This window comes from Vipera berus, assembly GCF_964194415.1.
Source record: "Vipera berus genome assembly, chromosome: 1".
Taxonomy (NCBI): domain Eukaryota; kingdom Metazoa; phylum Chordata; class Lepidosauria; order Squamata; family Viperidae; genus Vipera; species Vipera berus.
The window spans coordinates 51,582,448-51,609,290 of NC_138202.1; the positions used below are offsets into that span (position 1 = coordinate 51,582,448).

The following is a 26,843-nucleotide window of genomic DNA, read 5'->3' on the forward strand; positions in this document are numbered from 1 at the left end:
ATTTCGTAATTTTTTCCAGTTCTTTTTCTTCGACTCTGGCATCTCCTGGTACAGCAATATCAATCAACTGTACGCTTCAGTTCTCTATGACTGCAATATCTGGCATGTTGTGTTCCAAATGGCGATCTGTCTGTATTTGGAAGTCCCACAAGATCTTCATCCTCTCATTCTCAACAATTTTTTCCACCCTATGTTCCCACAGGCAAGTTGTATTTTCGGACACAGGCAAGTCGTATTTTTTACACAATGCCCAGTGGATTAGTTTAGCAACTCGGTCATGTCTAGCTTTGTAATCAGTTTGGGCGATTTTGCTGCACTCACATATTAAATGTGAAACAGTTTCAACTTTGTTGTTGCAAAGTCAGCAATTTGGATTGTCAGTAGATTTTTGTATCTTTGCTTTCATGGCATTAGTTTGTAGTGCTTGTTCTTGAGCAGCCAGTATTAAGCCTTCTGTTTCTTTCTTGATGGTTCCCATCTTAAGCCATGCACATGTCAAGTTGTTATCACATTTTCCTTCAATGTTTTTCAAATGCTGTCCATGCAAAGCTTTGGTTTTCCATCTATTTAATCTGTCATCCAGCCATTTTTCCTTATATTCTGCCTTTGTTTCTGTTATTTTATAATGCTCTGTTTTCACAGCCTGCAGCAATTTTTCTGTACTTTGATTTACATAGTCATTCAAACTTCATCTTTCTTTTTCTACAGTTTGGTGGATTTGCAGTAGCCCTCTGCCCCCTATTCTTCTTGGCAGTTACAACCTGTCGATGTCACTTTGTGGATGTAGAGTGTGGTGCATATTCAAAAGTTTACGTGTTTTTCAGTCTAGGTGCTCCAATTCAGCCAAAGTCCAGTTGATAATTCCAGCTGGGTAGTGTATCACTGGGACTGCCCATGTATTAATGGCTTTAATTATATTTCCAGCATTCAGCTTTGATTTTAGTATTTTGCGGACTCTCCTGATGTATTCCTTTTGTGTTGACTCTTTGACTTTTCCATTCAAGATGTTATCTGCTTCCAATATGCCTAGGTATTTGTAACCATCATCCTTTGCTAGTGCTTTCATAATACTTTGGTTTCCCACTTCTGTTCCTTCTATTTTTCCCAATTTTCCTCACTGCCTGGATAATATAGCACATTTTCCAAGTCCAAAGTCCATTCTGATGTCACTGCTAAACAGTTGAACTGCACTGAGTATTGATTCAAGTTCAGTGTGACTTTTCGCATACAGTTTTAAGTCATCCGTGTATAGTAGATGGTTTATCTTGCCATCCTGGCTTGAGATGTGGTATCCCAGTTTTGTGTTTCGTAATATTATTGTCAATGGAATTAATGTGATGTTGAACAGTAGTGGTGAAAGTGAGTCCCCTTGGAAGAGTCCTCATCTGATGTTGATTTCACCAGTGTTCTCCCCATTTGCTGTTAGAACTGTTTTTCATTTTTGCATATTTGCTTTCAAAAATGTACAGATGTTTTTCCTGATTCCAAAGTTTTCAAAACATGTATTAATCCAACTGTGGGGTAATGAGTCAAATGCTTTCTTGTAATCAATCCACGCCATATTTACATTTGTTTTTTGTCATTTTGCATTTTTAAGTACCATTTTGTCAATGAGCAACTGATCTTTTGTTCCTCTTGATTTTTTATAATTTCCTTTTTGTTCTGCGGGATACAAATTGTTTTCCATCAAATGATTGAATACTGAATTTGCCAGTATTGTAAAAAGTTTGAACGTTGTTGGCAGGCAAGTAATAGGGCGGTAGTTCCTTGGTTCTGTGCTCTTTTCATGGTCTTTCATTATCAAGTATGTTCGACCAGCTGTTAACGATTCTTCACTTGTGGCATTTTGAAGCATTTCATCAAACTGAGTGGCCATGCGGTGATGGAGGCTGGTGAGGTGTTTTTATTATTATTATTATTATTATTATTATTATTATTATTATTATTATTATTATTATTATTATTATTATTATTTTCTTGGCAACATCTTGTGCCAAGGATGTTTTTAGTTCTTAGTTTAGCCATGGTGGTCTCCCTTCCAATTTTGGCAACTCATTCTGAAATTAGATGAGGTTGACTGGTGGGTATCATAAAGCTTTCTACCCAAATATATTAAAAGAAGAGGCAGAAAGGTGTAGGACACTGGTTGGGGGCAGCCTGGTTCTTGCCTCCTCCTTTTCCTTTCAAGGGGCATTATGTGGGATTAAATATAATAGCTGTCAGCAGGTGTGATATCTGGATAAATAAATAAATGTGCAGAATTGCTTCCTTCTGGCAATTTTTACACCAGGAAAGCACAGAGTTGATTAAATATAAAGGAATAATAAGCCTGCATATATCAACAAGTACTTTTGTCTTCCCAGATAAAAAAAAAAGCTTGCTCAGAAGAGTAAAATAGCAATTTTTCAAAGTGTCCTAAAAATGCTTCAATCAGATGGGAAATCTACAAATGGTTTTTAATATACTGTACTGCCAATAGATAATTTTAATGAAATGTTTATGCCTTTGTTACCTTTTCTGAAATATTGAGACAGAGTGAGCTACACTTCTGAAGTCATTAATTGGGCAATTACTTCAGTAGGGCCCGCTTTCTCTTTCCAGAGGATATTTAAACATCCCAAGAAAAAAGCTTTCAGTAGAAAATTATACAGTATTGCTTTTTTTTTGTCAGATTGCTGTTTAACATTGTATTTTATTTTGTAGTGGTTCATTTCTATGTTATTATCGATGCCGTGAGCTGTCTAGAATGTCACAAAGTATAGGTGGAATGTAAATATATAAATTTTAAATATATAAATGAAATCAATGTAACAAAAAGATGTTCAAAAATGGGGGAAAATTCACTTGGGAAAGTCACGCTGTTTCCCACAGCTAACATCTAGAGAATTTCCAATGCAATTTCTTGAGTCTGGCATCTCTAGATGAGTTGGCCAGAATTTTCTAAGACTTGACTCTGGCCTGCTTCCGCCCTCTTGCTTTTTTCACTGCCCTTCACAATTACCATTAATATCTTCCTCTTTTGGGTGTATAGAAACCAGCTTCTGTTAAAATACATTTTATTGTCTAAACTTAAGATCTGTGAATATTCAATTGCCTCTCTGCCTCCAGCACTTCTTACTCTGCCAAAAACACGTTTCTTAGCTTCCGGCCAGCACTCAGGACCATCTTTCGGCCTCATTATTTGCCTCTTCCTCCTCCTCTTCCTCCTCTTCCTTGGATTTCTTTACTGGCTCCTCAGTTTTATAGTGACTAATTTGAAAATGAGAAAAAAACAGGATTAATAATAAAGTAATTTTGCTGAACTTTTCTGTCCCTATATATATATAGGCTTGAAAATATTTATATTCCTAACACACAGTTATGGAGATCCATTGCCCTATATATTCAGTTTTGGGCCCATCAACACTAATTGTCAATAAGAACACAAACAGCAGTACTTCTATGTAACACCCTTTCTCTTTTTTAAAAGTAAAAAAAATATGTTTAATGTAATGGCATACAGCACTCACCTGTAGTCCACGTAGCCTGTTCTGTTGGGATCCAATTTGTGTACCAGATCTGCAACTTGCATTCGTTTCAGGGGAATCTTGGATTGCTTTAGATACAAGAATTTCATTATTGCATAGATCTTGGTTACCATTACAGTGGGCAGTAGCCCTTAGATGACATTGAGTGGACCACAAACTGAAGCAAGATCAGATCTGGTTATGATGGGAACCATCATGAAAAACTACAATTGTAGGCTAGACTAAGAAGTTGAAAGTACAATCTGGAAAAAAAGCAGTAGCCAACTACTTCATTTTCACTGCTAAAATTATATAGTCATGAGGAGCAGAGTTCCATTTGAGAAATCTCAGAAGGTGGAAACACATAACCAATCTTGGTTGATTTAAGTAAAGTGATGGTTGAAGTAAATGTGGCCAGATCTGAATAATACTCAGAGGGAGATCTAAGTACTATTCAAGAGATGTAAATTAGACTTGGAAATTGTAAAACTTCCCAGAAGAAAGCAAAGGCAACAAACATACGTACCTAATACTTCTTTCTACTCCTATTTTCCCCACAATAACAACATCTTATATTGCTGGCAGTTTGGGATGGGAGTCTTCTCTTCCAGTAATATTTTTCCTCCAGACTACTTACAACAGAAGGCAGAAAGCCCAACCCTACTCATATTAGATCCTATATTTCCCTATCAGTGTCTGTAATTGAATTGGATGTACCATTTTAGCACTCGATCCAATCTCAGTTTTAGCCAATACTCAGTAATATGTTAGCACATCCCTCTTTGAGCTGTAGCTCTTTTTCTATTGGACTTTCTGAAAGTTCCCATAAATCCACCATTCCTGTAACGAAGTTGTTGGAACAGATTCTTCCTTACAGATCTCACTTCTTTCCTCACAACATTTTTTCTTTCCCGTGTAAACCATCAAGGGTTCCTTAGTAAGCTGAGCAGCCATAGAAATCAAATGAATGAATGAATGGATGGATGGATGGATGGATGGATGGATGGATGGATGAATGAATGAATGAATGAATGAATGATTTTCTGTGTCATCAGCATAAGGAAGAAAAGTCTGTATTGACACTAAATATTGTGAAGGCAGTGTGTAAAATCTTAAATGTACCATATATATATATGTAAGAATTTTTTTCAGCTCAAACCTTATCATTGAAGTTGAAAATGTTTGTTGGTTGAAGGTATTTGGCTTTGACATTTATTGGCAAATATCAATATTTACTGAGTTTCAGATTTATCTTGGCATATTGTAGTGAGTGAGGAAGATGTTCTTGACAGAGATATGCAAGTTTTGTTGTCAAGGCGTAAAACATTTGTAGAGCCCAGGATGTCCTGACAACATTTGGATTTGCAAGAATTTGTTATAATAGCTAAACTCAATAAAATTAGTTTTAGCCTTCCAGTGGAGTTGATTTCCTGGTCTAGTCTACCTCATGCAGCTGACACACATTTTTTCTTTGAGATCTATTTGGTCAATCATGGCTACTCAATTAATGTACTGCTGAGAATCTTGGCACCCATATCACCCATATCAGAAATGGGCAACACAAGGCAACTAAATCCTATATTTCCTTGAGCACTTTGCAGGGGGGTGGGGTACTCAAAATCTTTAAAATTCATGTCATCAACATCTGGCAAGTGTTGAATAAAAATAATGCATTTTTTTTTCTTTCTCTCTGGAAAAAAACACAGCTGTGATAAAAGTAAGGCAAGAAGCTTTGCTCAATTATTTCTTTTAAATAAATAAATAAAACCTTCCTCATTCCTCTCATGGAGAAAAAGACTAATCATTCCAGCTGTCTCCATAGTTATGTCATCTGCAGCCTCTGGCCCTTGGCCAACCAAAATTTTGGAGATGGGGAAGGGAGTGCAGATTCCAACCACAAAAACAATAAAATAGTTTTATGTCTATTTGCTTATTTAATTGGGTATCCCTGCCTATATTATTATTAACACAAATAACTCAAGGTGGCAAATATATCCAACACACCTTCCTTCTCCTATTTTCCCCCATAACAACAACCCTGTGAGGTGGATTGGGCTGAGAGAGAGTGACTGACCCAAAATCACTCAGCTGGCTTTCATGGTTAAAGTAGGACTTGAACTCAAGACCTCTCACTTTCTATCCGGATGCCTTAACCACTAGACCAAAGTAGTTCTCTGCTTTGTGATTGTTTATCTGTCTTGGTTTTCAGATGCGGATGAGTTGGGAGTTGTAGTGGTAAAAAGCTGGAACACTCTAATGAATTTAAAAATCCCAGGGATCTTTTGGGATAACTGTAAAAGTCAGAAGAATTTTTCATTTTGAAACATTACCAGCATCATGGCTTTCCGAAACTCTGCCACGGGAATTTTCATGTCACCATATTTATCCATACTCCTAAAAAAGTCCCAAGGCTTCAGCTTGTTGGCATCTAAATAGTTCTGGAGACAAAAAAAAAAAAGAAAGAAAGAAGAGAATGAGATTGCAAGTTCAGTATTTTAATCCACTTCCCTCAGGATGGCATCAAATGTCTTTGGGCAAATCTGCCACAACATCTGCTTCTGCAGTTCTAACATGAAGGCTAAGCTTTCTATTGCTGAAACGCAACATGCATCCCCTAGATAGGGCTCTTTGATGAGGTGGTTGTGAATTTTTCTGCTTTTTAACTGTCAATACTTAAACAGTGATTAAACTTTCAATTTCAGAAAACATAACATTGCTTTGCCAAAACTATAATTTCCTCTTTATAACTGAATCACTTTCCTTAAGCCAAACTTATGATCTCCAAGCTTTCTCTTAGTTTTAATGCTTCTCAGCCCTGCCATTCTGAGCCTGCCAGCTGCAGGCTCAAAAACCTCATTACGCTGCTTAAGGAATGGGTCTCCTGAGGGATTACTTCAAATGGATATATCTCTTTTTGGTAGCACATTCATCAAATTTCTACTCTGATTGTGAATACCTTTCTATAGATCACAATGGGCAATAAATAGCCAAGGATTACTGAATTGTAACTTCCACCATCCATTAAAAGAAGCCATTTGGCTAGGATTAATGAGAACTGAAGCTCAACCACAGCTGGAAAGTCATGCTTTGTTTAGCCTTGTTTAGCAACTACAATTTGGACAGCAGCTTGGTCATTTATCAAAGCAATTGCTAAGTGAAACATCACAATTTTACAATCTTACTTTAGCTTCTCTTTGCTTTACATGCTTGCAAAGGCTGTAAGTTCAAAGACTTGTTGCAGTTTCTTTTTTCATCATTATAACTACAGCTGACTGTACAAGGCAAACACTAAATGAGTATCTGTACATCTATGTGCTGTATAGTCAATTACAGTACAAAGTGGGTAACATGATGCTGTGTCATTATGGCTTGGCAGTAGAACAATGGAAAGGTTTTCCTTCTATACTATCTTCCTAGGTGCAAATGTAATTATTAGTTGATTGGAATAGTTATTTAAAGCTAAAGAAGTTTAACTTTCATAGCGCTAGGACTTTTGGTACATAATGCTTTTTTTTCAGAGAATTCTATCTGGGGGGAGTGGTCCTTGGTGCTCTTTGAGTTGGTTGTTTTCTTGCAGACCCCAAACTAGTCAACATTATTGGTGTACTAATGATGTTACCTAGTTAGGGTAATGAAATGTCTGCAAGAAAACAACCAAACTCAGAGAGCACCAGGGATCTCTCATTTCAATCCTGAGCTACAAATATTCTCCTTTATTGGTAATTCTATCTGGCCAACGCAGTTTCTGAGGGCATATCTGTTTCTATGAGTGTATCTGTGTGTACATATATGTGTCCTGTAGCTTTAAAATATGTTTGTTCAGCAGGCAATTGGGGAGCACATCAGAGGCATTGGGCAGGAGGAGGGCAAATAATGAAAGCAGTGTCACAGCATCATGACATGTTTTGCCTTCTTTCATTTGTACAGTACACTGTGACATTCCACATGCTTATGGAAAGGGCAGAGTCTGCCTCATAAGAGCAATGCTGCTTTTAAAAAAAAATAAAAGATCCAGATCCCGCAGATACTTCTGGGACACATCCTGGTTGTTCCATTAGGGGTTGTCTCCAGCTGTTCCATTTAAAAATAATACATTTTTGATTTTAATATAATACATTTTAGTTTGCTGGCTTGGGTAGTATAATTATGATGGGCTTTATTAATGCTGTAATGTCTGCTCTGCTATGGTTCTATAGATGAGGCTGGCAACCAGCCAACAAGGCTATCTAGTCTCTATAGAGAGGCTATCAAAGTAGTAGGAAGATATTTCTCCAATCTATTAAAAACATAGTCAAATGGATTGCAAAAATTTAGAATAGAGTAGACCCTTTCATTTCAGTACTGATCCTTATGCCACGCAGGAATTAAGACCAGATAAAAGCATCTGGCTTTCACTAATATAGAGGGAGCTTAGGTACTTATGAAAAAAGTGTTCAGAGAAATTGTGATAAAGCTTAATATTCTCAGAAACCTGGCAAATTCTAACATAATTCTGAGGGCATATCTGTTTCTATGAGTGTATCTGTGTGTACATATATGTGTATGGGAGCTAGTGTGGTATAATGGTTAAGAATCTTAAGCTGGTTAGGAGTGAGGAAATCCAGGTTCATGTCTTCCCTTAAGCATGGAAGGCACCTGAGTGACCTTGGGCCAGTCACTCCCTATCAACATGGGAAATTGCAAAACAACTGTCTATCAACTCACACTGCACCTTCCTGATGATTATGATCCATAACCTTGAAGGAAGAGACCTTATCCTGCAGTAGTTGATTCAGGTTGTACTCAACACAAAATATCCACTAATTAATAAAGGGTGAACAGATTTTAAAAACTATGCATTTATTTTTAAAACTTGGTTCCAAATACTGGAGCAATTTGCAGCTAATCCACTGCTGTGTCTTTCATTGATGCAAGGTTTTTTAATGACAAAGCATTAATCCAGATGCATTGCAGGGGGAAAGGGGAATTGGCCATAACATCTTCTAAGCTTTGCATTATTGGAAGACATGAGAGCTCAGCACAGACCCGATATTCTGAGTAGAAACCTAAAATATATCTCAGGTAAGGGACTGACCATTACACTTACCTGAATCAGCTTCATAGCATCTACCGGATGCTCAGTGTTCCTCACAATATGGCCTCCAATTCCTCCATAGGCAACATCCAGTTCAGGTCGTATTTCACAGACATGATCTAACAGCTTAATAAAGCCTTCGTTTACAAGCACATTCTAAAGTAGAGCCAAGAACAGGATAACAGAGTCATTCTAGGTACAGTTGGACAGTTGTGTCACTGTGTTATTCTCCAGTCTGAGTCTGAAGAAAAGTATGCTGGCAACTCTCCCCACCCCCCAAATTCTGCCCAGGAATGAGGCCAGCAAATAGTGATATGCTTAGAGCAGGGGTTCCCAACCGGGGGTGCTCGCACCCCCTGGGGATGCGAGATGATACTCCAGGGAGTGCAAAAACTTGGGTTTTCAAAATTATAGTGTATATGCATAATTTGTTGATGTTATTTTGAACTTTTGTAAGGGGTGCGAAAATATATCAGAAGCGTTCTAGGGTGTGGGGTAGAGAAAAGGTTGGGAGCCACCGGCTTAGAGTATCAATAGAAAAAAAAAGGTAGATTCCCCACTTTCATTTTTCCCCACCAAGCATTCATCATCACTTCCTTTAAGATGTGGTCATGGTCATGCTTATATGACCTTGTCATGTGCACAGGGTCATATAAGCACAAGCAGGAGCCTGCTGGTTTGGGATAGCCACTTTTGAAGCTGCCCAAGTGACAGGTTGTACATGTAGAAGCAGAGCTCTGAACACAAGTCTAGTACTACATTTATGTCTTAAAATAGCCTGACTCACCAGCCACAAATAGGGAGAGAGGGCAGGAGGAAAACAAAAGGCACTCTCACCTCAACATGTGTCCTCCTGCCAGGCCTGTGATCCCCTGACTGGCTTCTTTTTGGACACAGGTTTTGGACACAAACAGGCAAAATGGCACTGCCTGCATCCCTTCATAATCAAAGCAATGAACATTAGGGCTACCCAAATCCCTTTGTTGGCATACACTGATGAAAACCTACAGTGCCCTCAGGGCCACAAGAACCAGCAACATAGATAGTAGAGCTTGGATCGCTTTAGATCAGACATGTCAAACACAAGGCCTGGGGGCCAGATCTGGCCCGCAAAGTGGTTTCATGTGGCCCGCGAAGGCATCCTGGAAACAGTGAGGGAACGGCCCCCACTGCCTTGGCCCTGGCCCAGAGACCCTCCTTCTGCCAGAGACCCTCAGATCTGTCCCACTCCTGCCCAGGCCCCATAGGCACCCTTGATGCGAACAATGTAGAGCTGGCCATGCCCACCCAGTAGGCCATACGCACTCTAGCCACACCCACCCAGTAGGCCACGCCCAGCCTGGCCATACCCCCCCGGCCCCCTGAGGGCAACCGCAATGCTGATGCGGCCCTCAATGAAATTGAGTTTGAGACCCCTGCTTTAGATGCTTCAGTGCAGAGTAGAGCTGCCTTCTCCTCAGAGAATACTAATCCTGTTTTCTAAGTAGCAATATTTATACACCCAATGCTCTTTCAAAAAAGCACTCTATGCATGCACCTGTGGAGCCTGAGTAAGATCTGACAAGTGTTTCAGAAAGAGGCTGCTTCCTCTGTAGAAGCCAGGGGTCTGGTTAATCCTGCAGTCAAACCCAAAATGGCACCAATGGTCACAGGAGAAGGAGGCTATCCACAACAGAGGCCAATACCGACAGTAGAGATCCTGTTCCTAACTGCATTGTCAGTCAATTATCTATGAATCGTCCTTGATCAAGTAGATGGCATAAACTGTGTTAGAAGAGAGCGCATCTTTCTTTAAAAGCTGAGGTCAATGTTGAGCTTAAAGATGAGCTTAGGGAAATATCAGAAAAACCAAACATATAAAAACAGTTACCAGAATCTGTTCTTGGTACTGACCGGGAAACTTTAAGATGAGCTCTTCTGACAGAAAAAGCATTTTCTGTTTTTCAAACTGTGCACCTGATACTTGGGGTTCTGTAATTTGCAAATCTACATATATGCCATCAGTTTTCATAACTGATTCAGCCTCTTTTTCCTGTTTTGCACCAAGTATTCTGCTTTGCCAGTCACAGGGAGCTTTACTGGGTCTTTCATACAATACGCTTGCTAGCATATTCTTTTGAGCAAAATGGCATGCACTTCCAAACAAATATGCCTGAGATCATTACTCTCAAAAGTAAGGTTTTATGTCTCTCTTTTTGAAGTTCACTTGGTATGTATGCAGTGAACTGCTCTTTTAATACACAATCCATTTAAAGATGCACTTCAATTTTCTTCACTTAACTCAGGAAGCTCAAAAGCCATCAAGCTAATAGTCCTCTGGTTATTCATATATATGGGCTGTATTGGAAAAAGGAGCTAAAATTGTTCATGAAAGGCTTTAAGAAGATCAAATGTTAGGACTCTATTAGTATGACGGTGTGATTTGTTTGACAGGCATGATGCATTTTAGGTATGTTCTTAATAGTTGTGTGTGTGAGAGAGGGACAGAGGGAGGGAGGGAGGGAAGAGAGAGAGAGAACTTTTTGAAAAGGTTTGTTGGCCCTATGGGTTCCCCTAAAAATCTAACAAGAAAGAGGAATCTAATAGATGCTAATGCTGTGAAGAATCCCATCTAATGTTTAGCTTGCACAGAGAATACAATATTCTATCAATATTTTATGCTATAAGATATAATGCTGTAAATCTTTATTTCTCTTAGCAAAGTCCGGAGTATGTGGCAACCTTTCATTTACCAACAATTGGTTTTGTGCACATAGCAATATGTATTTATTAACTTTCCCTCTCCTAATTCATTCTTACTGAGATGTTGATTTCTTCCATTCTGGATTTTGAATTCTTCCTGACTGACATGAGAAGAGCAATAGCGCCTTCTACTGTGAGGAGATTCTGGGACATCTGCGAGGAAAATAAACTATCATTTCGATCCCGAAATAATACACCATAAATTGTTTTGTTCCTGGAACTTTAAAAAAAGCCTGCACCTAGATCTGCAGACATGATTCTATTCTAATTTTGACATAGGTTTGTTGCATGATTTTATACAATGCATAAACTTATTGAGCAACATTCTTGATCTGTAAAATGGAAATAACAGTGATCAGTAGCTTTTAAAGAAGCACAATGCATTGCTCAGTCATTGCCTCGGATTGACAATCCAATCAGAGAAAAGGATTTTTAGCAAGGATATCTGGGAGTCCAGAGAAAAAGGAACAGGGTACAGCTGCCTGAAAGAACTGTTGATTTTGTTCAGCACAGTCAAATAACATCATTGTTCATTGTTTGTAACTTTGAACAGATTTCTATGATGCTGCATCAAAAGCAGCAATGGTTTCCTCTGCGCTCATTTCCTTTTTGACAACTTTTTTTTGGCAGTAACCACTTTTTTATAAGAATCTTTATTTATGATAAGATTTTGAAGCACTTTACATTTTTTTTCTTAAATGTGCTAAATATATTACTATTTTACCATATGGCAGCAACTGGCCAAATTTAGCTGGGCTAGGAAGCTAACACAGGTCAAGGGGTGGTAGTAGTGCAAGTACTATAATAAGCATACACATTATGCCATAATATATGCTTACTTATGGAGGAATGCAACTGTTTATTACATTTCTACTGCTTATATTGCTGACATAAATCTCAAACAAGGAGTAGACAAATATTACAGATAGTCCCCATTTAGTGACCACAACTGGGATTAGCAACTTGGTCACTAAGTGATACAGTTGCTAATTGGAAAATCATTGGATTGCTCCTGTGCTTACAATTTTACTTCAGCTTTTCTCTTTCCCCCACCCTACTCCCCTGCCCTTTGGAAGGCTCACCTTGACCAGTGGATAATAAGCAAGAAGGGTATTAAAATTTGTATTTACATTCACAGGATAGGAAGAGATTACAAGAGAGTAAACAGGCACACAATGGGGAATACAAATGGAAAGAAATGCATGTATTCCTTTTGATTTGTATTCTCCATTGTGTACTTGCTTACTCTCTTGTTATCCCTTCTTCTCCAATCTCTCTGCTCTGCAGGGGGGAAAAATTGGTTAGGCACAGGAGAGATTACTTAAAGAGATCACTTGTTGGAGTGAAAGAAAAAAGAATAAAAACATATGGCATCAATCAATGTGTACTAATTAACTGTAATGGCAAATATGTGACAGGAAGAGACACTGCAATGGTCATAAATCCCCACCATGATCACAAAGTTATTTTGACAGCAACATCATAACTTTGAATGGTTGTTACACAAGGCAGTCAGTAAGCAAGATCTACCTATAGTCAGGGATTTCTTTCTTTGCGTGATCAGTTGCAAACTAATCTCAGACAAAGGCTGTAAGAATAACCACTTTCAGCCCCTAAATTTATAAGCAAAATAGTATGGGAATGCCATGGTCACTCAAACATCTTCCTCTGATAGATTTTTCTTGCAGCTCTATGTTTCTTATCCTCTTTGCTATTCCAACTGATTTGAAGTCAATCTCTGCAGCCCTGAAGTCTAGAAACAGGAAAACATAAGAACAAAACCTGGGAACTTTTCTCAGATTCTAATCTACAGTGAACTGTGTAACTTTATCAGTGCTGTGTAGACAGCTCACCCAGGGCCATAAAACTGGCAGCCTGAAAGATTATCTGACTGGTAGGCCAGCTCAGAAAATGGCATCCTACCTTTAAGATTCTAAGGCTCCCATTCATTTCTAATCCTTTGCACAGCTTTATTGCCCCTTCATTGTTGATATGGTTGTTGCTGATATCCAGTTCAGTGAGCACAGAGTTGACTTTGAGAGCTTCTCCAAGGGCAAAGGCTCCTTCATTCCCAAAGCCATTCCAGGAAAGGTTCAGTATCTTCAATGTTCCATTAGCCTCCAGGGAAAAAAAAGAAAGAGTAGAACCAACTTTTTATCTGTGACTCTATGTATATTTTTTTAAAAAATATTTTAATCTTTGAACTATTTTCAGCAGTTCTGGAATCAGAAATGGAATCAGAAACGCTGACCGTGTTTAACATCAATATAATGTGAAGGCCTTACTTTACCAACACTTTTTCTTTCACACAGAGACCAACTAGATAACTTTGGGGATCACAGTTGGCCTAAGACAGACATTTCAAACTCGCGACAACACGTGATGTCGTGCAATGTTTTGGGATGGTTTTGCCATTGCCGACAATGGGGTGGGCTCGGCTTCTGGATGACACGTCCAGCCCGTGGGCCGGCAGTTTGACACCCCTGGCTTAAGATGTGTAGAATCTCCTAGTATTCCACCTGATATTGATAAACTGCATAGTAGCTGCAGTGATTCAAGTTTGAATCTGCCTCTTAAATTTCCCACAATGCTACCAAGTTCTTGATACTTGTGTTTTCAAATATTTAAGACTGTTTGTGAATAAGAGTCTCTGCTTGCTGCTATCTTGCCATAGGCTTTTGTCCTTGTTGCTTTGATATCATACTCAACCTGGGCTTGCTCAAGGCCTTCAACTCAAGACACCTAAAGTAGATAGTCCAGCAGATTCTCACCTTGAGACCAGCACTCAGGGCTGTAGCACCCTTCAGCCGCAGATGATTCCAGCTCAGATTCAGAATCTCCAGTGATTCATTGTTGGCTGAACAAAAGATGCACAGACACTTATATATGCTGTATGGGCATTTTTGCAAGATTTATTTATTTATTATATGGTGCCCATATACATTTAATAAAGCAACTGTGGGTTTTGGATAGTTTCTAGATGTCTACATCTTGTGGAATATGACTACTACTCTGGAGTCCTGGATGATCTTGATATCTGACTCAGTAATATTACCATCTGGCACATCTCCCCCCTTAAGTTGGGAAACAAAACTTACCTAGTACCTGTCCAAATAGCTCTCCAGCTTTCTCAGTAAACTCATTGTAACTGAGGTCCAGCTCTATCACTCTGTAATTAGCCTGTGGAAAGATTGGTGCAGAGACCTGTAGACTCAGTTGTTGTCTTCTCTTAAGCACTTGCCTTAAAACAAGGGTCCCTTTGCTCACAAATGTTTGTGATATGTGACATTCTACTTTTCCAAAGCATCAATAATAATGTTTCCAAGGTAGTGTCATATATGTATGTATCTATCTTAAAACATGTACGTGGAACACCATGTTGACCTAATACCATCTCAAATATGCTATTTCCTCTGCATCTCTACTGGTGGAAGGCTAGCGTGTAATCTTGAAGTAGCAATTTAGTGTCTTCAGAATAAAACCATTCTGGTTTATTTTTCAAGAGACCTGATTGATAGAATACTACAGTATGCTGAAAACTACACTCGGTGGTAGAATATAGTTCAAACAAACAGTCAATTGCAGTGCATACCTCCTCCTTATTTTTGAATCTGATTAGGGCTTCCCTCAGAGAAGGTAAAGAGAAGTTCAAAGTTATTAAACAATGATTAAAAAAGAAATTTTTATTAAAGAGGTATGCATTTTTATGTGAATACCTAAAAAAGAGACTTGAAGAAAGTACAGCCCTTCTACCCAAGAGACCAAGTCTGATCAGAATTTGAGAGAAAAAAGATCATTTACATGTTTCTTATTTTAGAGTATTTGTAAGCCTCTTCAATCCTCTGAGTATCATGTTTAAATTAAAATAAATATTAATCAAAATTATAACAACAAAAAGTAAATCTGAATAATATCCAAACTACATAATCACATAAAACCCAAGCTTGGAATTTACAGTCATTCAGCTAGGACCAAAACCTCAGTAAAATAAAAAAAGATTTAAATCTATTTCCAGCATTTAGCAGGGCAGGGGCTATGTGTATGTCTGGAGGAGCAGTAATCCATAAAGTGATGACTGTTACCAAGAAGGCCTGCCATCTTACCCATGCCCTAGGAACCCCACAAAAGGAGGGAACTTTCCATGGCTGGAAGTGAATTGGACAGGCGGATTCAGTTTTACCAACGTTTTGCCTGATGTACCCAAGTACTGCAGTGTTTAGAGCTTTAAAGTTAATAACCAGCACTTTAAATTGTGCACAGAAGTCTGCAATAACCAATGCAGATGATTTTATCCCCTTTAATGTTTACTATGAGGTCTTTACTGCCAGAATGCAATGCTATTACTTCAGAATTAGACCTTCCTGTACTGAATGAGCAACTGAGGGTGTTGCATGCAGAAGCTTGTTGCGCTTGTAGACAAGAGGTACTTCCCAAATGTGGCCTTGTGCCATGATTGGGGATGACTGGAGTTGTAATTTGCCACATCTAAAGTTTGAGAAGCTTGCTTTAAAAGCTCCAGCTAGTTTGAGAAATTCTTTTTATTATTTTACTATTTTTATACTTAAATGCTTCGTTCTTTATTCCAGATGCCCAGTTGTCCCCTTTAACGAGTTACTCACAATTAAGGATTCAGAAAAATAAGGTGCTGCCTCGTCTCTAAAATCATTTCCTAAAGACAAAGAAAAAGAGCTGCTAAAAATTGGAGGGCTGTTTTGGGTAAGTCAATTGCTTAGTCAGTTTCTGCCATTTGCAAAGACTTGTAAAATTCATACACAGTACACAGATCTCATATAATACGCCTATATGATGCGTAGAAAACTCAATTAATTTCATTTTTTTAAAAAATGGAAATGGGCTTTATTTTGGAAAAGGAGAGCTTTTGACTTAATAATTCAAGAACTGGATATTATCTAAAATTAGGAAGCAATTCGTTCCAACAGGGCTTCAAACTGTTAGCCTGTAAAAATGAGAACTATCAAAGTAGATAGTGGGAATATATCAACAAAGCTTTTAAAAAGCTATATTACTTATAAAGAGATAAAAAATCTTTAACAATAATAAGAAAGCAGGTTATTCAGTAATCCCCTCATGGATTACTGCCTTGTCGTGGCGAAGGGACTTGCGTAATTCAATGAAGCTATAAGCTATGCCGTGCAGGGCCACCCAAGATGGACAGGTCATAGCAGAGAGAGTTCTGACAAAATGTGATCCACTGGAGAAGGAAATGGCAACCCACTCCAGTATCGTTGCCATGAAAACCCTATGGACAGTACCAAAAAGAAAAACGATATGACGCTGGAAGATGAGCCCCTCAGGTCGGAAGGTGTCCAGTATATTACTGGGGAAGAGCAGAGGGCTAGTACTAGTAGTGCCAGAAAGAATGAAGCAAAGCTGAAAGGACGCTCAGCTGTGGATATATCTGGTGGTGAAAGGAAAGTCCGATGCTGTAAAGATTTTTTTCTCCATAGGAACCTGGAATGTAAGATGCTTGAATCAAGGAAAGCTGGACGTGGTCAAACAAGAGATGACAAGACTGAACATCAACCTCTTAGGAATCAGCAAACTAAAATGGACAGGAATGGGTGAATTTAATTCAGATGACCATCAGGTATACTGCTGCAGGCAAGAAGCCCTCAGAAGAAATGGAGTAGCCTTCATAGTCAATAAAAGAGTAGAAAAAGCAATACTGGGATACAATCCCCAAAATGACAGAATGATCTCAGTTCGAATCCAAGGCAAACCATTCAATATCACAGTAGTCCAAGTCTATGCCCCAACCACCGGTGCTGAAGAGGATGAAATTGACCAGTTCTATGAAGCCCTACAGCACCTTATAGAACTAACACCAAAAAATGATGTCCTTATCATCATGGGGGATTGGAATGCTAAAGTAGGAAGCCAAAAGATAACTGGAATAACAGGCAAGTTTGGCCTTGGAGTACAAAATGAAGCAGGGCACAGGCTGATAGAATTTTGTCAAGAGAATACAATGGTCATAGCAAACACTCTTTTCCAACAACCCAAGAGACGGCTCTACACATGGACATCACCAGACGGTCAACACAGAAATCAGATTGACTATGTGCTCTGCAGCCAAAGATGGAGAAGCTCTATACAGTCAGTAAAAACAAGACCAGGAGCTGACTGTGGCTCAGACCATGAGCTTCTCATTGCAAAGTTTAGGCTTAAACTGAAGAAAGTAGGGGAAAGCACTAGGCCATTTGAATTAAATCATATCCCTGTTGAATATACAGTAGAGGTGACAAATAGATTTAAGGAATTAGATCTGATAGACAGAGTGCCTGAAAAACTATGGACAGAGGTTCGCAACATTGTACAAGAGGTAGCAACTGAAACCATACCAAGGAAAAAGAAATGCAAGAAAGCAAAATGGCTGTCTGAGGAAGCTTTGCAAACAGCTGAGGAAAGGAGGGAAGCGAAAGAAAAGGGAGAAAAAGAAAGATACACCCAATTGAATGCAGAATTCCAGAGAATAGCTAGGAGAGATAAGAATGCCTTCTTAAATGAACAGTGCAAAGAAATAGAAGAAAACAATAGAATAAGGAGGACCAGAGATCTCTTCAAGAAAATTGGAGAGATGAAGGGAACGTTTCATGCAAAAATGGGCATGATAAAGGACCAAAATGGCAGGGATCTAACAGAGGCAGAAGAGATTAAGAAGAGGTGGCAAAATTACACAGAAGAACTATACAAGAACGAGCTTAACATCCCTGATAACCACGATGAGGTGGTCACTGACCTCGAGCCAGACATCCTAGAATGTGAAGTGAAGTGGGCCTTAGAAAAGCTGAGCAACAACAAAGCTAGTGGAGGTGACAGTATTCCAGCTGAGCTATTCAAAATCTTAAAAGACGATGCAGTAAAAGTGCTACACTGAATTTGCCAGCAAATTTGGAAAACTCAACAATGGCCACAGGATTGGAAAAGATCAGTTTACATTCCAATTCTAAAGAAAGGCAGTGCCAAAGAATGTTCAAACTATCGCACCATAGCACTTATTTCACATGCTAGTAAAGTTATGCTTAAAATCCTACAAGCTAGACTCCAGCAGTATGTGGATCAAGAACTACCAGAAGTACAGGCAGGATTTTGAAGAGGCAGAGGAACTAGAGATCAAATTGCCAACATCCACTGGATCATAGAGAAAGCTAGGGAGTTCCAGAAAAACATCTACTTCTGCTTCATTGACTATGCTAATGCATTTGATTGTGTGGATCACAACAAACTGTGGCTAGTTCTTAAAGAGATGGGAGTACCAGACCATCTTATTTGTCTCTTGAGAAACCTATATGTGGGTCAAGAAGCAACAGTGAGAACTGGACACGGAACCACTGATTGGTTCAAAATTGGGAAAGGAGTCCGGCAAGGCTGTATACTGTCGCCCTGCCTATTTAACTTATATGCAGAGCACATCATGAGAAAGGCAGGGCTAGATGAATCAAAAGTTGGAATTAAGATTGCCGGGGAGAAATGTCAACAATCTAAGATATGCAGATGATACCACTCTAATGGCAGAAAGTGAAGAGGAACTAAAGAGCCTCTTGTTGCGGGTGAAGAAGGAGAGTGCAAAACTTGGGTTGAAACTTAACCTTAAGAAAACCAAGAGTATGGCATCCAGCCCTCTCAATTCCTGGCAAATAGATGGGGAAGAAATGGAGGTAGTGACAGATTTTATTTTCCTGGGCTCCAAGATCACTGCAGATGGGGACTGTAGCCAAGAAATTAAAAGATGCTTGCTCCTGGGGAGGAAAGCCATGGCAAATCTAGACAGCACACTAAAAAGCAGAGACATCGCCCTGTCAATAAAAGTGCATATAGTCAAGGCTATGGTCTTCCTAGTTGCAATGTGTGGCAGTGAAATTTGGATTATAAGAATGGCTGAGCGCCAAAGAATTGAGGCCTTTGAGCTATGGTGCTGGAGAAGACTCCTGCGAGTCCCTTGGACTACAAGGCGATCAAACCGGTCAGTCCTAGAGGAGATCAATCCTGACTGCTCGTTAGAAGGCCAGATCCTGAAGTTGAAACTCAAATACTTTGGCCGCCTAATGAGAAGGAAGTACTCCCTGAAGAAGAGCCTAATGCTGGGAAAGGTTGAGGGCAAGAGAAGAAGGGGACGACAGAGAATGTGGTGGCTGGATGGGGTCACTGAAGCAGTAGGCGTGGGCTTAAATGGATTCCAGAAGATGGTAGAGGACAGGAAGGCCTGGAGGAACGTTGTCCATGGGCTCGCTATGGGTTGGACACAACTTTGCAGCTAACAACAACAGGTTATCAAATCTTGGAGTTTTAGATATTATAAAATTTCAGGCAAGGCTTTTTTCATCTTCTTGATAATATATGAAGTTACTCATGTTTGGATTTGTGTGCCCAAGATGGGGATTATAATCCTAAACTACAGATAGGGTTCAACTTGTATACTCAGAAAAGAGGAATAAGTTGGCACTTGTCATGCAACAAACCTATGAAGGATCACAAGCTTCTCACCTGTGATTTACAGACCCGAAAGGTGCAGATCTGGGGCAAATCATTATTCTGTATATAGTCCCATTCCTGCCAGCCACAGTCCTTGGATCTTTCAATAGATCTTTCTAAGAGCAAATGCCACATTCTGTAAATTTGGTACCTGAATTTTGCTCTGTTGCATCATTCCACCTTTCTTGAAGAAACCTACCTGCGAGTCTAACGGACCTGATATTAGAAATATTATTGTAAAACATCCTGCAGATAGCTTCAGCTCCATCTTTGTTGAGGTGATTATGGGAAATATTCTGAAAAGAAGAAGAAAAACTTATAGAGAAGAGTTAAAAAAATTAGGATGATGCACTTAGCAGTATTTGAGCAACTAGTTATTTGTGAATTCCTATAGAATGACACAGTCCATGTTATCCAGAGTGGTATGTCAGTCAGGATTTAAGTAGCAAGATTTTACTCTGATCCAAATGTTTTCATTTTCAAATGTCTCTATGTACTGTATATTTACACATAGTTTAATGTACCTGCATTTAGCCAAATGCCATGTCATTGCTGTGAAAGCTTTGAGTGAAGACTACCAAAGACAGATTTTTAAAAAGAGGAATCAGCCACAAAAATACACTTTCCCAAGTTTTCCCCATCAACATGAGAACAGAAAGGATTGAAGGCACATCGTAGAGTCAATGAGTAAAATGAGTCAATGAGTCAATGAGTAAAAAAGCCTTTGGGCGGGGTGTATGTGTTTAGCTTTCTTAAGAGCCTTGGTGGAGCAGTGGGCTAATGCCTCCTTAAGTAACACCAGCTGCCTGCAATTAGTGCAGGTTCGAGTCCCACCAGGCTCAAGGTTGACTCAGCCTTCCATCCTTCCGAGGTAGGTAAAATGAGGACCCAGATTGTTGGGGGCAATTAAGCTGACTTTGTAATAATGCCGCTTGGGGTGTGTGTGAAAGCCCTAATAAGCAGGCATTTACATAAAATGAAGGCTACTGCTAAGCTTGTAAGCCGCCCTGAGTCTTCGGAGAAGGGCGGGATATAAATGGGATTTTAAAAAAAATGAACACTTGAAGAAGGCTAAACCTTTGTGAAACTTGATTGCCCTAGCCCAACTAAATGGCTTAAAACTCAGAGTTGATCAAATTTCCATGTAGACCTAATAGTTAAATTGATTGTACCCAAAGTAGTCTAGGCCAGGCAATTATATTTACATTTAGTTCATACTATTTAAATATTTTCTCTAATGATGTCTTACACAAATGGCATAACTGCTGCAAGAGATGTAACTTGCAATTTAATAAATAATCAGGGATAACAAAGCCTTCACCCCAATTAGTCCATTACACTGTTTCTTTATGCATCCACAAATACATATACACTTAAGTTTTGTAAATAATATATTCATTTGCAGATAGACATTCATAGCTAGCAATGGATGCTTTTCCCAGTTAGTAGATTATTGTGGAAGTATTATACAAAATAAAAATAGGCAAACCAAAACACTGACCGCTTCATCAATTTTTCCTGCATTTCACATTTATTTTATTTTTATTTTTATTCCATTTATATCCCGCCCTTCTCCGAAGACTCAGGGCGGCTTTACAAACTTAGCAGTAGCCTTCATTCTATGTATATGCCTGCTTATTAGGGTTTTCACACACCCCAAGCGGCATTATTACAAAGTCAGCTTATTGCCCCCAACAATCTGGGTCCTCATTTTACCTACCTCGGAAGGATGGAAGGCTGAGTCAACCTTGAGCCTGGTGGGATGCGAACCTGCACTAATTGCAGGCAGCTGGTGTTACTTAAGGAGGCATTAGCCCACTGCTCCACCAAGGCTCTTTAATCTAAAAGATAATGTACAGTATGTGCTAATGCCTATAGCCATTAACTGTATCTCTATTATTATTGTACTGAAGACCATTTGCTTGGGTCTGCAACTGGAAGCAAGTGGAAGAAACTGGACCAATGTTATCAATACAAAATTTGTCCCCCACCCACCTACCCACCAAGAATGCATCAAACTATTCAGCCGCCATTCATTACCCTTTATTTTCTGCTGAATTCTGAAAAAGCAAAGTGTTGAAACTGAGATACTAAGAAGATATTCTAGTAATGTTGTCAATACAATCACTGGGTTTGTTTATTCAGCCTTCTTCATGTAAGGAGAGCAAATTGTAGACAATTGGGGAGGGGGGGAGGGATTATAAGAATAATTTAACACTTTTCCCCTTGCTGTCACTAATTTCATAACTTACAAAATACATATGCAAATTTTTATTCAGAAATAAGAATATAATAGTCATATTAGTACTGAACTTGTAGGTTCTACCACAAATATTTTAGAATAAAATAGTTGTTGAGGATTCCATTAGTTCTTACTGTCCCTTTAAACATTCAAGTTTAATAGCAACTTTTGCATGTTCACAAGGACAGTGCTCGGGCTTTGGGGACTGCATGGGACACTAGCATATAGCAGGGTCAAATAAGTAAAGACTGTGAAGCTCATAGCACATCCAGAAAATCATGAAATAGCCTGGCATATTAGCCAAGCATAATTTCCTTTGTTGTCCTATGAGGGAAACACAGAATACCATCTCTTGGATGTAGCAGTTCTCTCGCAACATCTGTACTAAGTATGTAGTTCCTTCAGCCAGAATCCAGTTATCCTCTAGCTCCAGGTGAGTGATGGTTGTGTTGGACTACAGAATGAAGAATGCAAAAAGGGAAAAAAATGCTGACATTTAGTAACATTAATTTACAAATAATGTAAATTATGCGCAAAACTAGAAGTGCCCATAACAATTCATGTTGCTATATTTTGGAGCATAAGCAGCTTCTAGATCAAGGCTTTTCAACTTTTTCACCCATTGTACCACTTTTAGGATATGGCAACATCTGAGTACCACCAGTCGCCTAGCTCCAGCCATCTCTCACTCAGGCTTGTGCGGTGCTGCCACCGGTTCAGCTCATTCCCCTCCCCCGCTACTTTTCTAGGATGGTTGTGTACCACCTGCAAGGTGCCAATGTACCACAGGTGGTACCCGTACCACTGGTTGAAAAGCCCTGTTCTAGATAACCAGAAGAGCAGTGTCATAGATCACACTCAATGTATTCATGGTGAGAATCATTAGCTAATAATGCTGTATATCTTAAACATGAAAACAATTCTTTAACTCTGAGCTTTTTCTTCATTGTGTCTATGTAGCAGACATTAAGGCTAGTATGTCAACTGTTTACATCTCTTGCAGATCGTCCTCTCTTTACCACCAGATGGTGGTTTAATGGCTTCACATAAAGAGGCAATTTTAAACTCAGTTATAGTTAAAATGTTTAAAAGATGGAAGGAAGGAAGGAAGAAGGTTCATGGAAATTGCCAGTTTTACCATGTATTTAAACTAATCTATCAGTATTATAGGGTGACCCTTTAATCCTTCTTCCCCAAACTGGGAAAAGTGTGTTGGAAATGCAATAGCATCAGGTAAAAGTGCTTACAACCAGAGCAATAGCAATGGCTTTGATTCCCTTTGGTCCAAGACCATGATGGTTGAGATTCATAACAGGCTCTTCCATGTTCCGGATGAAGTATGAGACAGGAATCACTCCCACCAGTTTGCATGCCTCTCTATACAGGTCTGGACCCTTTATAGTTGTAAATGAGCGCTCAGCATCTGCAAAGGATACAGTATATAGACGACAATGCATACTCTAGTTCAGAGGTAGGCAACCTTGGCTTTTTAATGACTCGTGGACTTCAACTCCCAGAATTGGAAACTAGTCAAGGAGAGAAGCAACCTAGAAATAAGGAGAAACTTCCTGACAGTTAGAACAATTAACCAGTGGAACAACCTGCCTCCAGAGGTGGTGAATGCTCCAACACTGGAGGTTTTTAAGAAGAGACTGGACAGCCATTTGCCTGAAATGGTATAGGGTTTCCTGCCTGAGCAGGGGGTTGGACTAGATGACCTCCAAGGTCCCTTCCAACTTTATATTATTATTATTATTATTATAATTCCTGAGCCAGCTGGCTCAGGAATTCTGGGAGTTGAAGTCCACGAGTCATAAAAGAGCCAAGATTGCCTACCCCTGCTCTAGTTCAATACCGAAAAAACAAATTAACCCCTGTCAAGGGCTTCACAGGACATTAAAGAGAATTGAACTAGTGAGCCTTGACATATCTATGCCTGCAATTACATTAAAAACTCCTTATACACACACCTCCCTCCTCCTATTTTCCCCATAACAATAACCCTGTGAGGTGTGGTGAGGTGACCCAATGTCACCCAGCTGGATTTCATGGCTAAGGTAGGATTGGAACTCACAGTCTTTTGCTTTCTAGCCTGGTGCCTTAATTACTAGGCCAAACTGGCTCCCTAATTATGTGTAATGAAGTAATGAAGTGCTATTAGGGTTGCATTGTTTCAAATCAATGTTAGATTTATGAATTCATTTTCATTGGGTTGATCATACCTAATGGTGTTGACAAGACTAGCTTATGATCTATCTACATCTTCTTTTGAGTTGGTGAACTACAATGCAAACAATCTTCTTAAGTAAGCAACAGAAGCCCTTTGTTAAGGTGACTATGTTAAGGTGAGCATTTTGGGGAACTCTCCCGAGTTGAGAAGTAGGGAATATTTGTATGAAAGACAGAAGGGAAATATTCACCTTCAATTGAAATATCTGTGTCGGAACTGTCTTCTCTTTTCTCTTCTGCTACCTCAGAGGCATCAGCAACTGACAATGTCTCCGCATATGTGCTGTGTTCTGATATCTCACTACCTGCAACCAGATTACTTTCTGTATGAATAGAAGGTTCTTGAGATATTGAATACACAGCATGCTGTCCAGAAAATCCAGTGTTCATCACTGAATCTATTAACAAACTTCAGACACCCTTAAACAGCTGTTCATTTTTTCCCCTTTTGAGTTTCTTTGCCCAGTTGTACATAACCTTCATGAAAAATCTGTTACAAGTCAATGGATGTTGTCTGTGGTCGGAGTCAGAAGAGGTAACCATAGATAGTCATTTGAAGTTGTCCCCCTCAACACCTGCAGGGCTGGTTCAAAAGGATACCATTGCTAGTTTCAAAGGACACCATGCTAAGGCTAGAAAAAGTTCCGTTTTCTCAATTATTTGCTCCTGTTATCCAAGTTATATTCCCCACTGTTTATTGATCTTTTGCCTAAAATTATGCCATTCCCTTTTCTAGTGTTCCTTTCCTGCCATTACTTGAAAGACCATAGTAGTAATCTCCTGTGACAATTGGAAAACAATTTGTATGCTGAGTTCTCCTTCAGTGAAGTGAAATGGTTTGAATACCAGTGTGCACAAAGACTGGAAACAAGATTTTAGGTGCCATGATACCGCTTTTCTCACTCCCAATTTGTAATTTATTGTACTATTAAGTAGAAGCAAAAAGCTTCTTTTAAGAAAGTCAAAACCATACAAGGGCCTCAGGTAATATCGTTATTAAATCTGATACTTGTGTTCTGATTTTTCAGTTATCCTTGGAGGGTGGGTATGCAGGAAATTTGTCTCTTCCCTCCACTCATTGGGTTACTAATTGGTAGCTTTGGGTCCTTCTTACGTGTTACTTAATATTCAAAACTGACATGAGATCCATAGCTCTAGATATGTGTAAAAAGAAAGAAAGCTGGCCATAACCATTGACAGAGCTCTAGTTTCCCTGGATAAGTTCTCAATGTTGAACAAGAAACCATCCAACAGCTCTTGTCTTTGCCTATCATGGGACAATAATTTGTGAATAATGAGCATTATTAGTACTATTCAAACCATGGTTAGGATTTCCAATTAGATACCTAAAACTTCAACTCTTTCTTGATATCAAATGGTTATCCAGATTTTTGTAGCCAAGATTGGAGAGGCTTTAGATCTTAGATACACTTTTAAGATAGGCAATACTTGTTTTTCAGGCTATTTCTTAAAGCCCCTGGTTTCAGGCCACACAAACGTTTTGTTATAATAGTTCAGGAAGAAGCTAATGTTTTGCACTCACAGACTACATTTATCTAATAGGACCATGTGGATGGTAATGTCACTAGAGAAAACTGGCAGGAAAGGATTAAGGAAATACAGTAAGAAGATTCACAGGAAGTTTACCATATATGATTTTGCTTATCAGTTACACATTTTTAAAATACTGATTATTATGTAGCTGAATTCCAGCAGTGCAACCTCTAAGGAACTGACATGCATTGAGTAAGCTTCTGATATCCCATTCCTGCAACAGATATAATTCCATTTGTAATAATAGTATTGTTATATTCTTTGGGGCTTGGGGATAGGCTTTTTATTATCAGCTGCTCAATCAAGATGCAATTGTTCACATTTATTTATTATAGTAAATGTAAACTAAGTAACCTACTTAGTTTTTTGCTTCTTGCTGAAAATAACTGCAATGGCAGTTTTCTTCATTTCTGAATTTAAAGTTCTGGTTACTAGCCCATTTTACACTCATGCAAAAACATCAATGTCCATCTCCCCTTTTTGGATCTCACATGTATAGAGTCAACATTGCACAATTATGACATTTGCTAAAAGTTGAAGGACATTCTTTAGGGAACGTTTATTGTTTTTTTTTAAAAAAAATGAATATCGCATCTACTACAATCTCACCTTCCTCCTCCTCCTCCTCCAAAAAGTGTAAAAAGTCCATGTTATTGCTGAGAGATCAGATAATCTGTTGATTCTTCTTTACTGTATTTTTGTGATACAGTTTCCTTTCCTTCAGGCCCTTCTAAAGCAGAGCCGTTACTGGACCCATCCAACAACTACTATGAATCACAGAAAGGTTCATGTCTTAAAATGTCAGCTGGCAATGGAGCATCCCAAATTGTATTATTTCTGATTATAATGACCACATTTCCATATCACTATGATTACCTGTATGTTATGCATGTTTATTGCCTCAAGTTTAGGTCACTTTAATTTCAAGTCTTCCATGACCTCACCGAGACATTGTGACCTAGAATATATGATATCTCTATAGTCACATAGCTGAGACTTGGGT

The 26,843-nt window shown here is 39.0% G+C and overlaps 1 protein-coding gene across 1 annotated transcript; it reads right to left on the minus strand.

The window, feature by feature from the left end:
* Positions 1-3,155: 3,155 nt before the first annotated feature.
* On the minus strand, positions 3,156-24,676 carry LRRC74A (leucine rich repeat containing 74A; the record flags this gene model as incomplete). The annotated part of the gene is made up of 13 exons (XM_081323745.1): positions 3,156-3,249; positions 3,510-3,595; positions 5,837-5,944; positions 8,593-8,736; positions 11,380-11,475; positions 13,246-13,440; positions 14,094-14,179; positions 14,421-14,502; positions 15,942-15,991; positions 20,015-20,111; positions 22,404-22,511; positions 23,305-23,480; positions 24,478-24,676. The coding sequence occupies 13 exons, from the start codon at positions 24,674-24,676 to the stop codon at positions 3,156-3,158; spliced, it is 1,521 nt and encodes a 506-aa protein (XP_081179871.1).
* Positions 24,677-26,843: the final 2,167 nt, after the last annotated feature.